The 17,372-nt window shown below is 39.6% G+C and overlaps 1 protein-coding gene across 10 annotated transcripts in view; it reads left to right on the forward strand.

Annotated features, from left to right (window-relative positions):
* RAPGEF5 (Rap guanine nucleotide exchange factor 5) overlaps positions 1–17,372 on the forward strand; it is a 224,964-nt gene that overhangs the window by 114,741 nt on the left and 92,851 nt on the right. For all 10 annotated transcript variants that reach the window (XR_014266740.1, XR_014266741.1, XR_014266742.1 and 7 more), the window contains one exon: positions 5,117–5,242. Coding sequence is in view for 7 of the 10 variants with exons in the window: in XM_082472678.1 (XP_082328804.1) it covers positions 5,117–5,242 (126 nt within the window). In the remaining 3 variants the exon portion in view is untranslated. The remainder of the gene's footprint in view (positions 1–5,116; positions 5,243–17,372) is intronic.

A 17,372-nucleotide genomic window follows, 5' to 3' on the forward strand; every position in this document is an offset into this window, starting at 1 on the left:
ATAAATTAAGTAGTCCATGAATGTGAAAGTCTAGATCAAGGGCTGTTAGTTATCTTGCTTCTCCTGCCATAACAAAGCTCTCAAAATATATTAATAAATTCATGGCTTTTTTGAATTAAATCACTAAATTACAGAACTGTGAAAGGAACCCCCCAGAGAACATCTGGTTTAGTGTGGTATTTCCAAAGAGGACTGTCTTATGAAACTATCTAGGATGTACGGGCATCTCTCCGGGATTAAAGTTCTCTAGGGAATGAAGAAGCTTTCATAACCCTCCTTGAAAGCCTCTTTTGATAGTTATATGTAAGGAGTGCTATAGAATTGATTATCTTGTGAAAACGCATCTAGAAATTATGCAGAAACCAGAAAATCAAGATAGCAATATTCCTTTTTAAATTATAAGATGATTTAATTATAAATAAGAAATAATTGAGTCAATCTGAAACCCATTTTTTAAAGTAATAGCATTTTGTGTTTAAAATACATAATTTGTAAACCCAAGTTATCTGGTTCTATTAAAAATGTATTTCCTCAAGAAAGAAAAGTCTCTATTTAGGATCCTAAGCAAAAAACTCATGTTCGCACAGAAACCAAAAAAATAAGCGAGGTCTCTTAAATTTCCTGTACTCAGTTCTACCGTTTTTTTGCTGATGCTATTATCAGTTGTTTTTTAAAAATACATATGGCACCCACGGACAGAAGGAAACACTCTGTCTCCAAATTGGAGTCTATGGAAGCTTAGCCCGGTTGCTTTGGAGCCTGTGCTGGTGAGAAAAGGTAACAGGCTCATTCTCACTCGCCAAATTAGTTAGCTCACGGTGCTTTCCTCCTGTGTGCCGCCCCTGCCTGGCCCCATCCCACAAGTGCCCTCTATTACACAGGGCTGCCACACCGGGGAGCAGAGAGAGATGGGGACCAATCCATCACACTACTGAATAAGCAGCCACGGAGCAGGTCCAGAGCTTGCAGTGTCATTAACACCCTCTCTCCTATAGCAGGACAATATATTAAACACCGTGAGGATGACAGGGATGGAGAGAGAAGAAATCCTAGTTGGTCAACATAAATGAATTTTCTAGATAACAGAAACATATTCCTTTAAGTGTCAGAACATTTAAAGAATGTTAATAATTTTTGTGTAGAAATTTCCCTGAATAATTTCCTTGCCTTCATAGTTTTAAAGGAGGATCCTTAACACTGCTTATCCTCTTTTACTCTCTAGTCTTGATTAAAAGAGCATCTTCAAGATTGGCTCGTGTATTCAGCATTCTCTCAGGTTATGGGCTCCATTAAAATCCTGACAAACCAATACACCCTAAGGAGGACGGCTAGGATGGTACAAGGATCTAAAACCAAACTCAAGTGGGCCCTTATTAATGCTTGGCAATCTGATTCTACTTTCCTTGTCCGGTTGCCTCTTCTCTCAGGCCAGGAGTTGAGAAACCACAGCCTACTGACGGTTTTTGTAAATAAAGTGTTATTGGAACACGGCCATGCTCATTCATTTACATACCGTCTCTTGCTGCTTTTGTGCTAAAACTGCACACTTGGGTAGTTGCACCAAAGACCACACGCCCCACTGAGCCTAGAATGTTTACACTCTGGCCCTTTACAAAAAAAGTCTGCCAACCCTTGGAACTGAAATGACCATTACGTGCCTTCTTTTCTTATACTTCCAGGACCTTCTCACAGTCCTTACTCTCAGCTAATCACCTGACTTCTTATTTCTGAAATAGAGGCCTTAAGAAAAGAATTTCCTTGTTCCCACCACCAGATATGCTAACCTACCGGCATGTTCCCCCCATACTCCACCTCCCCTCCTATTACCGTGAGTGAAATACTCATATTCATGTTTCTGAGAGTAGGTCTTGATGCTCTTTCCTTCTCAAGGACATTTCTCCTAAAAATGCCCTCTCTCTTGCCCACATCATCAAATTTCCCTCTACACTGTATGATTTCTAATAAAGATAAATGTGCTGGAATATCCCTCACCCTAAACAAGCAAGCAAAGCCCCCTGCAACATCACGCTTTAACTAGTGCCCCATTTCTTTTTTTTTTAATTATTTATTTATTTAGGCTCTGCTGGGTCTTAGTTGCGGCACATGGGATCTTTTTTTGTTTTAGTTGCGGCAGGCGGTCTTCTTAGTTGCAGCATGCGAACTCTTAGTTGCGGCATAGATGTGGGAGTTCCCACACTAGGGATGGAACCCAGGCCCCCTGCACTGGGAGCGAGGAGTCTTACCCGCTGGACCACCAGGGAAGTCCTAGTGCCCCATTTCTTGAAATAAAACTCCTCAAAAGAGTTGTCTTTCATTCTCTGTTAAAACCATGTGAATAAGGCTTTTTTCCCCCTACCACTTTTTTTCTCAAAAAAAAAAAAAGTTACATTCAAAGTCACCAGTTACTTTTGTTAAATTCAGTGTCAGTTGTTTTGAACTCCTTATTTGATGTTTCAGCTGCGCTGGATACAGTTTTTCACTCCCTCCTCCTTGAAACATCGCTGTCACTACTCACTGGGTTCTCCTCCTAGAGCCCCTCCTCCTTATTCTCCTTTTCAGATTACTCCTCATCTTCCCAATATCTAAATATTAGACTCAGCTCATGGATTTCTTCTCTTCTCTGTTTATGTCACTTCATTGGTAACTTCAGTCCTTCCTCTGGTTTAAATACCATCTACATTCTGATGACTCCCAAAGTCCTATCTCCAGCTTAGACTTCTCTGGACCTCCAGACGGCCAACCTGGCAGTTCCACTTGGATGTCTAATAGGCATATCCCTTACTAGATCTCCTCCCCAAGTCTCCCAATCTCAGGAAATGACAACCCTACCCTTCCAGTGACTCAGGCCAAATATCTTAGAGACCAATTCTGCTAGCCCTTCCTTTGAAACAGATCCAGATTCTAATCACTTCTCCCCATTTCCACCACTACCACAAGTTCCAAGCCATTTCTTGTCTGAAGACTGATCTCCTAATTGGTCTTCTAGCTTCAACTGCTTCCCCCCCCACTTAACAGTGTTTTCTCAACCCAGAAGACAGAACGATCCTGTTAAAATGTCAGATTATTCCAGTCCCATGTTCAAAACATTCCTAAGTATTTCCGTCTTGTTCAGAAAAAGAATGTAAACCTCTTACACATCCTGTAAAGAAGCTGCATGTTCTGGTCGGCTTCACCTTTCCGAGCAGTCCCACCTGGCTCTCCCTTACCAGCTCTGCTCCAGCCCTGCTGTACTCTTTGCTCTCCCTTGAACATGCCAAACACACCCAAGCCTCAGGGCCCTTGCACTTCTGTTCCTCTGCCTGTAACGTTCTTCACTTCCTTTATATCTCCACTCAAATGTCAACCAAAGAATCCTTCCCTGACGTTTCTATCTTAATAACATTTCTCTGTCCCTTACCCTGCTTTGTTTGCCTTCATATCATATATTACCATCTGCTGTTTCATATCTGTATGTTATATAATCCACATCCCCTGGTGAATATAAGCTCCATGACATGTGGGACTTTGTTTTTATTGTTATTATTGACCACTGTATCCCTAGAACCTATAATAAATCTTGACATGTGGTTGTTGTTCAAATAAAATCAGTTGAGTGAGTGACTGAGTGAATGAATGAGTAAATAAAATAGGGAGCTAGGGGAACGTACATGGGAAATGCAAAAAGGAGGATATCATAAATAGTGGTATTTAAATATTTGGAAGTTTGTCATATTAGATAAAAAATAGACATACTTTCAATTGCTTTAAAGGCAATACTAGTACTCATGGGTTGAAGTTCAGTGGTTTCAGAGTTTTGTCTAGCATGATAAGGGACTTTCCAATAATTCTGGCCCTCCAGCACTGCACAGGCTGTCTTAAGATAAACTGAGATCCTTGTCCTTGGAAACCTTGGAGACAAACTGGAAGACCACTTGTGAAGGATGCTATAAACATAAATGTCTGACTTTGCTGGAGGAATTCCACTTGCTGTTCCATGGGAATCTGATTTGGGCCACGTCAATGATTTTGTTTATTTGTTTGTTTCCTTCCTATTTGTTGGAGAAACTGCTAGTTAAGGTGATGTCCTTGCCCTTAGGAATAAATACTTAGTCATTGCTTTGAATGGATGGTTCCATTTTTCTGATGCCCACTCAACAAAATGTGTGTTTTTAAGTACAAACTGTTAAGACCCTGAAGCTGTGATCACTTGCTGCCCCCTTCTCCATATTTGGTCATGTTGCTGGGTCCGTTCGAATCCTATAGACTGTATAGGGTAAAACAAAGACTTGATAGTTTTGGCTGTTCCTGCCAAGAGTAACTTCTGATTTCCTTTTAGATCGTGTCCTGATATGTCAGTGTGAACCATTTCTGAAAGAATTTGAGCAGAAACAGTTCAGAATGTGTGTGATATAACCATTTTTTCTTTCTGATCAAAGTCCTAGATTCTCCTTCTTCATATTATTATTATTTGGTACTTGGGTATAATAAAAAGTATGATGCTTTGTGGACCATTTCTAAACCCTGATGAAATTTGAAGCTTTCTTTTTGCAGTTTATTTTTAATAAACTTTTCCACCATATTTTATGCAACATTGGAGGTATTTTACTAATAATGCCCCATAGTAACTTTCCAGTTATGAAAAAAGAAGAATTATCTTGTGATCGTCTTGTGAACTCTGTATTTGTACATGGAATGAGCTGGTGGAGCTAAGGAATTAGGAGGTTATGTACTGTTATTTTTAGTACTCTATCACTTCACCCTTATTGCCGGAGTAGTTCCTGGCTAACTTTCCCATGAGTTTTTAACCTCTTGCTGGGCTTATGTAACAGGAAACAGGCTGTCAGGAACAAATAGTGGCAGATCAGTAGCACCCTTTAGTAGCACATGATTTAGTTTGCTCTGCCTTTCACTCTCTTAAAGTAGACTGATAAATGATCTCACTTTAAGTCTTTTGGTGCGGCATTCCTAGGTTAAGATAATACAATTTCAATTTTGGAAAGGCAAAATATTTTACCAAGACCATGATTTAATCCAGGCGACAGAGAAGATGAGTTTGTTATAAGGTGAACTTTGCAGCGGTGTCATGTCCTGGGACTGTGGATTTAAGTATATCTTTGCTTTTTCTCCAACTCTTAAGGCCGGGGTGATATGCAAACTTCAGGAGAGAGATGATATCGGGCGAATTGAACTGGTCCAGAAGCTGGCAAGAGAAAACTGTCAATTTTTGCAGACGGACAAAAAAGAACAGGAGAAGTCTGAACATGTAAGCCCTTTTCCTACTGGGGATGCGGGTTTGAAGGGGTGGAAAATGTTTCTGCCTGCTTGTATGTTTGAAGGAAAGAATATTTTATTTTAAGTTCTTTAGGTTTGGGGTTTTTTCCCTCCAAAAGCATGCTTTTTAGTAAAAAATGACAACTACTATAATTTTCTAAGCCAGTGGTTTTGTAAGAGATTTCTTCACAGAAGTAAATCATGTAGAAATATAAGAACGCATGGGAGCAAATATGAATGCATGCCTATTTGATGGCTTTCAGGTTTGACTTGGGGGAGTTTCACCCCATCAGATAGTTTGTGGAATATGAGTTTTGAAAGAACATTGCCATCTGTCTTATCTGTCTCACAAGAGACAGATAAGAATGGACGAACATATTCTAGATGCTCACACTAAGTGAGCGAGTCAGAAGGGAGTTTTCCCAGTATCTTGTGAGCGTTCGTGTTCCAACAAGAGTTATATTGTTTGGATGTAGTTAAACTGGAGGAAAGGGACGCTCTGCTCAGTTCTCCTGAAAGCAGTTATTCAGATTGAGCCTTAGAACTGAGAACGCTGCCGTCATGCTAGGGAGACAATGGGACCACTTTCTTCTGCTTTACATTGTTGTCTGTTGACTTCTTGTTGTTTGTAAGGCTTCACTCTCAGTGCTAAGCTCTCCAGGATTGCTCATGAAGGGGAAAATTCCTCAGTGTTTATGAATATGTCTTTTCTCTGACTTTAATTTTTCCTTGGAGTTTTATTTTCAACCCTTTCCAAGGGGGAAAAATATTGTTTCATGCTTTTTCTGCTGCAAGGCCATCAGTAGAAATGCCAGGGATTTACTGAACTGGAGAGGAGGTGAGAAGTCCAAGGATGGCACGCTGTTTAGTTTGATAACGTAACCCGTCTCTAACCATTCGGCAAGTCGTTAGCATCGGTGTCTCAAGGGGGAGAATAATTAGCAATTTCAAAGCCTTGTGATCACAGTTATCCTAGAGGTGACCATTGGCTTTAAGTGCGAGTGGAGGTCTCATGAACCTTCACCTCGGTAGGTACTACTGAAAAGTTAAGGGACTTGTTTGAATTGTTAAAAAACACCCTGAAGGTTGACTGCATGTATATCTAAGACTGACTCCTAACTTCTTCTGCGTCCTTAGAATATTTGAATATCCTGGTTCATGTCCTAAATTTCTCAAAACAGTATTCCTTTCGATTCATTTTAATTAGAAGAGCAGTAGTTTTCATATGCTACATTTTATTGATTTCAAGGTGCACTTTCCCCGCACATCTTAGCATGTCTGAAATCAGGATGAGTCTTAAAGTTGATGATAGGAAAACATGTCCTAGTTTAACTGGGAACACTTTTCTTTCTTAGTGGTCCTTAAAATGGATGACATATTTTACAATGGATTGCATACTCAATTCAGTGGATCGGTGACAACCTGAGGGGAGGGCAAGATCTTTTAAAATCAAACCAATAGGAGATAGAGTACCACTTCACCAAGATTAGAAATCATCAGCCTTTAGGCCACAGACAGCTTCATGCTTATTAAAAAGGTACCTGTGTTGCCTTTGCCTTATTAGTTGAATCCAGAATATTATAGTTACAGCTAATGAGAGTACAATACACTCCAAATATATAGTAACAGAAATCTGAACTTGCTGCTCTTTATTATAAGGACTTTTACCATGGAACGGAAATTTAGTGGTGGAAGGTTTGCTTACGTAACTCTGCTGGCGGTTGTGTACTCACTATTCTCTTTAAACCTTCATTTTAAGATTGTAAGAGAGAGCACTAAGGTTTTTTTACTTCTTGCATGAATGTCATAATATTGATGCAATACAGCTCTGAAGTGTGTACATTTCTGAGAGGAAAGATGCTGTATAAATAAATATTGGAATGATGGTCTTTTCTGTGTAGACTTTTCCTACTGAAGCTGAAAGTCAGGAAAGGTGACTATTAAGGATCTTTCTTCCTTAGTGATAAATACAAACTTAGCCATTTTGTGGTCTCCCTCCTGCAGGGTGACACCGTCTGAACTGATCAACCCTCAAGGCTGAGACTTCCATAGTACTCTACCAAACAGAATATTTGATACTAAGTGCTTCTACTTTTTACAATAATTTATAAGGAATAAAAATCATCTGGTAGCTTTTTTCACTCTTTTATGCCTTAAGCACTTGGTATAAAGATACCTTTGCTTGCCCACTGAATTCACAGTGTCCATGAGATGATTGCAGCATTTTCATTTTTCCTGCCCTCATTTTCTCTTCAATAGCAGTCATCTGTTCTTGCTCATGAAAACTCAGTTATAACACACAGAATATACAGAGGAAATTGCAGTTTACTTAGTGTAAACCCAGTCTGCAGTTTCCTATTCTTATAACAATAACGACCAAACCCTAGAGTTACATACAGATTTCCTTTCTTTTGTGATTCTCAAATGCGTCAACTACCTCATCTACCATTCCTGGGCCAAAATTATTTAAGTGCGCAGTGGTGAAATTTGAGTTAGAATCCCAGTTGCCTATTGAGTCATTCTTTTCACTAAATGACTTTGTTTCTCCAGTCCTAGAATGTCACACCGCCTTTTGTACATGTATACCAAAATGAGACAACTACTTTGAGGTACCACTGCATAGAGATAGACATGAATTTGATGGAATAAAGTTTTTGTTGCTGGTACATCTTGTTACAAATGGAAGGGGCTTCAAGATTTCTGAGTGGGCATATCTAATATCTTTTTAAACTGGTAAGTGCCATGATTAGGTTATAAATGGATGTAATTAGAGAAACACTTGACTCTGTGCTTTTGCCAAGGGGTTTCTGAAACTTAAAAAAAGTTAAATGTGTAATTATCACAAGTTTCTCAGCAAGCACTTAGTTTTCCTATTTTATATTAACAAGCTGTAGGCAAAATTAGCCAGCACTCATTCCTAAGTGTTGAAAATTATGTGAGAACTTTAAGAAGGGGACAGAAATGGCTATCTCTTATAAACATTATGAGAGTGAGATTAACATTTGGTCATTAATTCTCTAAAGAAATTGCCTCTTATGTGGGCATCATATTTTCTAGGCTTAATTCTATGATTATATCCATAGAGGAAGGGGCACGTGTTACCAAATGGGGACTTTTGAGCTTGAGCTTGAAGAATGACTAATGGTCATAGAAGGGCAGGACAAGGGAGAACACTTAAGGCAGAGGGACCAGCAGGAAGGCACATGAGTTGAGCCCTGGGCAATTCTTAGGAAATGAGGTGGGGTGAGGTGGGCTGTAAGTTGTGAAAGACCTGGCAATCCACTCTAAGGAGTTTAGACTTGCCTTTCTGGTAACCAAGGAAAGCCATCAAAGAAGGGAAGTGGCATAATCAGATGTGGTCTTTTTAAGACCTCTCTGGCATTGGTTTAGAGGAAAAATTGAGTGGGGAACAGGGACATGTTGGAGAGAACCCTTAGAGAGCTATTGTTGTGAGTCAGGTGAGAGATGTAAGCCTGAAGCAGGGTGGCAGCTCTGGGAAATGAGAAGGCCACAGATGTTGAGCCATTTAGATGGTAAAATTGGCAGAATTTGATAATTCTGCCAATTATCAATGGGGGATAATGGGGGAATGTGTGTGCTAATTTATACTAAGCAGTTTTTGAATTTGTTATTGCGGTTTCCTGGTGCAGACATGAGAAAGTTCTGTTTATCACCAGAATGGTTGGTCACCTTTGCCAAAAAGCTACATAGACATTTACCTTGTTTTGTTGTCCTGCAGTGTGTTTCAAGTGTCTGAGATTTATGCTACAGAACACTGTTTATCTCATTAACAAATTGTTTGACGGAGTTTCTGGCTAACAGTATGGAGACTACTTCTTCTGAGACCCAGATACTTGGACAATACCTTAAGCACAGAGAGTCTCTGGTAACCTCAAGATGAACTAAATTATTTGGCCAAAGCTTTGGCATTGGCTGCAATGATGTGTGTGCCTCCTTCAGAACTAACTGTGATTTTAGAGATGCTCTCCTGACCCACAGTCTGAGTTGGTGTTTCTATACTGTTATTCTAGAATACTCTTGGTCGTTTATTCATTCAATACGCCTTTATTGAAGCTGATGTTGTTGGGGATCCAGAATAACCATGGTGGTTCCTACCTGAAGGCGTATAGTCAGGTTGTGGAGAAAAGATACTGACACACATAACAGCAATACAAGGAGGCAGTGGTGGTAATCCCCAGAGAGGTACATGGGTGTCAGAGGAAGAATTTACACCTGGGGAAACAGGATTCTTTCTCATGGCAGAGGTTGAGTTTGATGTGGACCTTAAAGTAGGTTTTAGGTTGGATTTAAACAATCCAAACTGAAGAAGAGCATTCCTGGAGGAAAGAATAGCATTAGAAAATGCACAGAAATATCTAAAAACGCAAGGTATTTTTTGGAAATCAAAACCATTCTGTCACCAGGGTACCAAGAATGGGGGTAAGGGAGATGGTGACAAGGATTCAGGAGATGGACGAGTTAGTGAGAAATGAGATTGGGACCAGACTGTGGAGGATTTTGAGGGCTGAGACGTTTCACTTCATTCTAGAAATAATGAAGAGGCATTGACTTGTTTTGTTAGTTTTCGTAAGAAAGTAGGATGAGGGGGCCCTTCTGTGAGGTAGACGATATTATTTCAGTGTGATGAGTCAGAAAGCTGAGGCTGGTGAGTGATCAAGCAGAGATGGGCTAAGTGTGAACTCAAGTCTGACTACCCCTGGGTGGCATCTTCTCTCAGCTGTCATCACCGGAGGGACGCCTGGTAGGAGGACAGGAAGCTGAGATGACAAGAATCATGATAGTCCTGAGAAAGAGGGACCACTAGGAGGACAGCCCTGAAGGAAAGACAGACGGCTACATATTGAAGGGATGGGGGTGGTGAAGTGTGGGAAGGAACAATGAAAAGGGAATGCTAAGCTACTAGCTTATTCTGAGTCCTGACTTTTTAAAGTGTATAAACTGTTCACATTTAGTATCTGTGAAATAGCTGGGTTAAAGTATACATCTAGATGTGGGTGCTGTTTAATGGCATACCACTGCACTGTTTACCAGAAAACCGAAACTCAGTTTTTGCTGAAATGTCGTTTATGCTTTGTAGTGTATTAACCTGTAGAGTAGAAATACTAACAAGCAGCTCCTGAACTTGACTTCCTAATTTCCAAACTGCAGAAATGAAGGTCTATAAAACGTATGTGAGAGCCGTGCTAAGTGATGCTTTCCCTAGGGACCCTGTCTGTATCCCTCCCTCTCCCCACCCTGCTTTCTTCAATTCCTTTGTTATGTCTGGGGACCCACCCTACTTCCTTCCCCTTTTCCAATTCACTCATGAAATATGGGTGGGAAGGGGATTTTACACGTTCTGAAAATGAATCTTGGCATAGTCTGCTGCCAGGGTAGGGTCCCTATCTCTCAACTTCAACCGGAATTTCCTTTCCCCTGTTTCCTGCAGCCTCATCCTGGACTCCTGCTTGCGTCAAAGGGTTTGCTGGTTGTGGATTACTAGGGCAGAAGTGGGTTGGAGTATTCTGCCTACTGCTACTCTTATTGCACACACTAGAAGTTGGTCTCTGCATTTCATTTGGTCTATTGCTAAAAAAACAAAAAAAACAAAAAAAAACAGCTTAATATAAAGTGAAAGCCCTCTTTATACTCTACGTGAAATACTAAAAGGAAATGGTTTTATCATTCTGTATTCACACTTGCATTATACATCTAAGCGAGTAAAATTAAGACCAATCATGGCATTATTTGAAGTTCACCGGTAATTTAGTTTAACCAAGAAACTAAAGACAAATAGAATGTTATAACATTATTACTTAGTATTGAAAGCCAGAATTCAAATGTGTTAGGCAAGTCATAATATATTAAGTTGCCCACTGCTGAGAAATTCTGTGTAGAAACCATGTATTTTTCTTAATGACAAAATCCTGACTTTGTGTTGGTTTGGTACTAACCATACATATGTTTTTAGAGGAAATTGGCTTCCTTGAGTGAGTTGTTTTAGTTCGTTTTTAATCTGGATTAATTTGGTCACAGAGTAACCACGAAAGTGATAGAAGATAGGTCTTGCCTCCAAGAAGTTTACAGTCTAGCTAAAGAAACAAATTCACACTTGGAGAACAAGTGAACCATTCAAGACAGTATTTAACGAAGTGTTTAAACAATTTCCCAGACCTTCAGGGAGAGGGAAATACCTCTGGTAGACCTATTCACAGTGGCAGCAATCCAAAAAGAAGTTCTTCTCAGTTTTCAAAAGCAAGGTTTACAAGTCTGGTTCACTTTAAATTCTGCTTTTGTTTCGTTTTTTTCCTTCCAGAAAAATGGCAGCCAGTGGACGTCAGTGCTGTGCTCGTGCTGTCTGGGGGGGCCATCTGCCCATTAGCTGGATTTTTAGATTCTCACAGAAAGCCCACTGCAAGTCTCAACATTTTTAAAATATTAGTTTCAGTTTTTAACGTTTTTAACATTTTAAGCAGAGAGGAACTTGTCGTATGATACTCATTTATTTTTCTGAAAATATTCAAGTTTCTTTTTTAAAGGCCCAGTTAAGACAATGGATACTGTCTCAGTTAGTTTGATTTATCAAAACCATATTCTCAGTGGATCTTGGATTCCCTATGGTACAAATGCTGCTCCCCAGGTTTATTAATTTCTTCTACTTGTAAAAATAAAATAGCCATATCATCTTTAGTATGTCTAAGAAATCATGAAGGTGAAATATTGGAAAATAGGTTATTTTTCTTTGACTTTTGTTCCTCTCAGTGGTGAACCTCACTCCAGACCCCTGGCAACCTTACATTCTTTTTTTCTCTACCCCTATCAAGGCCTGGTCTGCATTAATATAGCAATATTAATACCTTGTAGGTTGTTGTCTGATCAGGTAACACTAGAAATCTTTGGTGGTTTGGTTTCATTTGAATTTCTAATGGGTGCTTTAAGACAAAAGGGTGGAGAAAAGATGCACAGACAGATGGACAGTCCTTCACAGAGAGATAGACAGTACTTTGTGACAACTGTGTACCACTGAGGCTCAGAGAAGTAAAACATGGAGACATCAAGGAGTATGGAGACATAGGTACCAACATACACTGTGCCTTGATTCCCCAGAGACTGCCCTGATACATCACTGCTTTTGGGGAGATAACATTGCAAGAAATTCAGAGGCTGAGTTCACAGTTACCTGCATGCTAAGTTCCAGGGTGCTATGGAAGCTTGTCACAGGGAGCTCAGCTGGTCTAGGGAGACAAGCATGTGTCCCTGAGGAAGAGAAAGAATCTGAAGAGTTGGAAGAGCTACTAGGAGAAGTGAGGAAGAATGGGCATTCCAGGCAGAGGAGAGAGCATGGGTGAGGACCGGAAGGGCCTGATGCAGAGAGAGGATGGTGCAGCCCCACAGGCAGAACTACGTGGCTGGAGCCAAGGGGTCAGAGGGCGGGGAGGGCCAGAGGATGCAAGGCATTACCTAAAGGCCTAGCCAAAAACAGCGTGCTAAGAGCGCTACAGAGCTTTTGTGAAGAATGTAAACAAGAGAGAGAAAGATGATTAGATGTGAATTTTTGAGATTCCTCTGCTGCCGTGTGGGGATGGGTTGGGTAGCAAAGAATGGGTCACGCTCACTCCTTTCAAAGCTTTCTGACTCTCCTTTCCTCATAGTCCTGTCTTGGTTTTACTACATAAAACAGGAACCAGCATAAACATTAAAGCTTTGCTGTGAAGACAGAATGTCCAATGATAGCTCTACTCTTACTTATTTAAATATACTACATCATCATTTTTCTTAAAAAGTTGACTTTGATTCAGTCCTGCTTTTATAGAAGTGAATTTTGAACTTGCATGTAATGTGAATACTCTCTGTTAATTAACACCCCGCAGGCATGTATGTTCACATTAAATGTACTTACTCTGCTGCACGGTATTTGCTGCAGATTGATTCAGCCAGAGTTTGGTGATTTCTGAGAGATTCAGATACTTCAGTTGATAAAGATGAGGAAAGGAAATTTATAAAAGATTTCCATGTGGGATGCAAAGAACCTTTTTTTCCTTTTGCATTGGGAAGTGGGTGGAAAGGAAAAATTCCATCTGGCATACAGCAGCACTAAATGTTGTTTTAAGATAGCAAAAATAGAAGATTGCTGAAAATATCATAACAGAACATAACAGACTGTGGGCAAATGTACAGTACATATTTTTCTAATAAATCATATTAAATACCCATATTTTACTTAAAACATGACCATGTTCTTATTTGTCGTTACATAAAAATTTGTCTTTAATTTTTAAAAAATCACCCACTCCATTACTGAAGCAAAAAAAGACTTGTTGTTTGGGTCTGTAGAAGTTAATGCTGTCACACTTAGGTTTACCTGGGATAGGTTTTTGTGGCTTTTTTTCTTTCTTTCTTTTTTTCTTTTCCAATCTTTCCCTCCTGTATTAAAAAAAAAAAAAAGGAGAAATAAGATATGACATGTCTGTTCATTTATTGTACATTCGTACGTAACTAAGTGAACAAAGCTCAACAGTTTTAACAAAGCCTTGTAAGTGTCCTCTTTGTTCAGGTTCCAGGAATGGCTGGGCATGATTGAGGTGAGCTGAGTCAGAATAAAGGATCAGGGGCTCCTCAAGATCCAAGAAATAAAGAGAGGGCGTGAACAACAGTGATAATAAGACAATTAAGATGAGCAGGAAGTGGCTCGGGGGTAGGGATTTCTAAGGAAGGTCTGTTGAAAACTTAATGAGTCACAGAAGCATATCTTAGTGACCTCCCAGGTGGGGGTGGGGTGGAAGGTGTCCACGTAAAATTTGACCTTGTGAGATCAAAATCACACGGGTGACTCTTTAAACCTTGCTTGATCTTGCCTTGGGTAGGATCTATAGAGGCAAAACAAGCTTTATATTGATACTCTTGTGCATAAAGAATTCTAATGATCCCCAAATGGTACAATGCATAATAAAATCCCAAACTGAATTTTATGGTTGATGGATGCTATCACTTTCTCCCTGCTCAGTGAACTTACTGTTACTACAAGTCGGGGGATTGTGATGATGTGTTATTTTTTGCAATCAATCTGAGTATCCTGGAGTTTTCCTCTGAGAATCATAGGCATTGGAAAGAACTTCTTTGATGTGATGCGTCTTCATTGGGTAAGAAAAAGTTTCACCCAGAAACTGGCACCTGCTAAATAGGATTATAAAGAGTATCCTCTGAAATGGGCAATAAGTACTTTACACTCCATTAATTCTGTCGGAAGTTCATTAATCACAAGGAGATGTTGAAATATTTCCACTGATAATATTCTTCTAGTAAAATGTATACCCTTTAGCCTCTGTTATCAGAAGCAAAAGATCATTAATTAAAATAGTCATTATCGGAGATCCTTCAGGTTTGTTAGGGAAAGGTGTAATTCAGTCTTTGTGCTTTTAACTCTTTGTGTTTCTGAAGTTATATTTTGTGGGACTCTAATGGAGACTAGCCTGACTGAAATGACCCTTGCCTCCAGTAAAGCATTTCTGCTGAACTACTTCTCTCCTACTAATTAGCACTTATCCCGTCAGAAAATTAACACAGCAAGTCCTGAAAGCAGGCACAGTTTTGTCAACAAAAATAAATGGGAGCATTCAGTGCTTCTCATTAAACACTCATAGGGAAGCACAGATCTAAAAATGATCTCCGTGTTAAAACAATACTCAGATATAACTCTAAAATCATGGGAACCGAGAGGGTAATTGAAGCCATGGAGATAATACTGTCTCCTCTCGTAATTTGTATGACTGGAATTTTAAAAGATGTACATGAATAGAACTACAGGATATAGAATGGCAGGGACAGAGCACGCATGGCCCAAGCTGGTGCTGATTTCTACCTACAGGTTTGAGGTTAAGGGATACACCGAGGTGGAGAAAGGAAGCTTTTGAGCTTAGATGAGACAGAATTCTAACTAACCCTTAAAATCTAAGAGAAGAAACTTTGGAATAAAGTAGAGAGCCGATTTTATTCTGATTGTCTTTTAAGGAATATACCTGAATGCCAGATGCTTGCGGGCAGACACCTTTCATGACTCGTTGAACTGTTAAATGCCATTTCCATTGTAATTTGTCCATCTAATCTGACTTGTATCCCAATTTTAAGTAGACCCCACTTCTGTCCCAAGTCAGTAAATCTCAAATTCCTGTCCTTCAGTATTACTCATAATCTTGGCATATGGAGATGTGCAGAGACCTGAGGAAAGTTCGCCACACCCTGGAAAAATCCTTCTTAATAAAGACCTGACTGGCCCTAGGTGTAGTCAACATCTGCAGCTGCTTATTCCCCTGGCCCCAGCCTCTGTGGTTTGCCATTTTTGCATCTTAGCTCTGACTTCTATTTTCATGTACCACACCTGGCTACGCCAGAATCTCCGGGGAAGAGTGTAGTGACTTCTGTTGACCCCATTTTGGCCTAAACCTAAGTTTTGAGAGGGCTCCAATCCAGAAGAAAAGCCAAGAATGGTGTCTTTTCCTTCTGAGTGATGGAGAGTGGCAACTGCAGACCTCCCAGTCTGGGGGACCCTAGAAAGAAAAGAAAAGTTAGGTAGCACAGGCCTATGGAAGACTCAGAGAGAATTAACTGTGCATTCCTTAGCTGGATATGGTGACCCACCGACTCCGGGGAATTCAGTCACTTACCTAACTGCAGTGAGGTCTTCAGACAGACACCAGCGTCCCTCATCAATCAGACACTTAGCTTCTCCATCATTAGAAGTTTATTTCAGATTCCCGTGTTTGAGCTCGTAGAGATGATTAGAAAGAATCCTGCTAGATGAAGATGGAGACAGCCAGATAGCTGTTTAGCTTGCTGCTACCAGTAGGGGGTATTCAGCCATGGCACATAAAGTTGACTTTGTCTAGGGCCTAAATAATTTTTAATTTCAGTAGAACTTTCTCCTTTTCACATATAGAGCAGATTTTTAAAGTACTTCGCTAAGATTTCTTCTTGCCTATATTCATTGAGAAAAGCACTTGTTAAGCACTGATGAACCAGGCATCACACACAGTAGAACAGAGACATAAGTGAGCAAGATCTGATTTGAGCCCCCAAGCCACCCACTGTTAATGAGGGAGAAAGATGAGAAAACAAAGACATGAGAGTAAAGAAGGGCAGTATGCAGACAGAAGAAAGTAAGGGGGGTACTCTGAATAAGGTGTTTGTTTCTAGAAAATTGTTTCTTTGCCTTCTGGTGAGGCATTTGCTAAATTAAACATCATCTCTTTTACTTCCTGGGTTCTGACCACGTAAGGACACAAATGATAAATGGCAAATATCACAAATCTCTTATCTAAAGAGAGTTACATATTGTTGGTGTTTACCATTTTCCTCTCTCCCCATTTTCTAGTTACAAAATATATTTTAATTAGAATATTGTATATAGTTCTTGTCCTGTTTTACTGATTGAATTTGTTTTTGAAAACAAGCTTCATTCTTGAGGTTTATAGGTGTTTGACAGTCGAGAACAAGGCATCAGGCAACTTGCAGGAATTTATAGCACATTTCTGTTAAAGACTGTTTAAAATTGTTCTACTAATAGTAAAGTAATACATGCCTTTTGTAGAGAATTTAGAAATCATAGAAAGCTACAAGTAAGAAAAGAAAAATTTAGTGAGAACTAACTACGATTTCCTCTTACCTTCCCAATTATATCAGTGTATACATTATGAGGCTTTCCTTACGTTTCCATAACATACTTCACTTACTCTTCCCATTTGGGGGCAAATAGGTTTTCAAATTTTTGCTGTTATAAGTGATCTGAGATGCACATCTCTAAAAAATCTTTATCTAAATTTATATTTCTTAAGGATAAGTTCCTAGCTGAGCAATTACTACTCACAGGTATGAACTGTGTTAATCTCTTTTATGTTTTTCGCTCAGCTACGCTCCATAAAGCTTGTTCCAGTTTTCCCATATATTAGCACTACATTAAAGTCCTTATTTTGTAATACCCTCACCCACATTGATTATTATGATTCTTAGAAGGAGGAACTAAGTATTCTTGTCAGGCTGATGGGAAGGACTAGTATTATCTTGTTCAAATTTACATTTCTTTTCTAGTGAGGTTGAATACTTGCAGTTTATATCAATCCAGTTATATT

The sequence above is a fragment of the Balaenoptera physalus genome (genome assembly GCF_965194825.1).
Source record: "Balaenoptera physalus genome assembly, chromosome: 8".
NCBI lineage: Eukaryota > Metazoa > Chordata > Mammalia > Artiodactyla > Balaenopteridae > Balaenoptera > Balaenoptera physalus.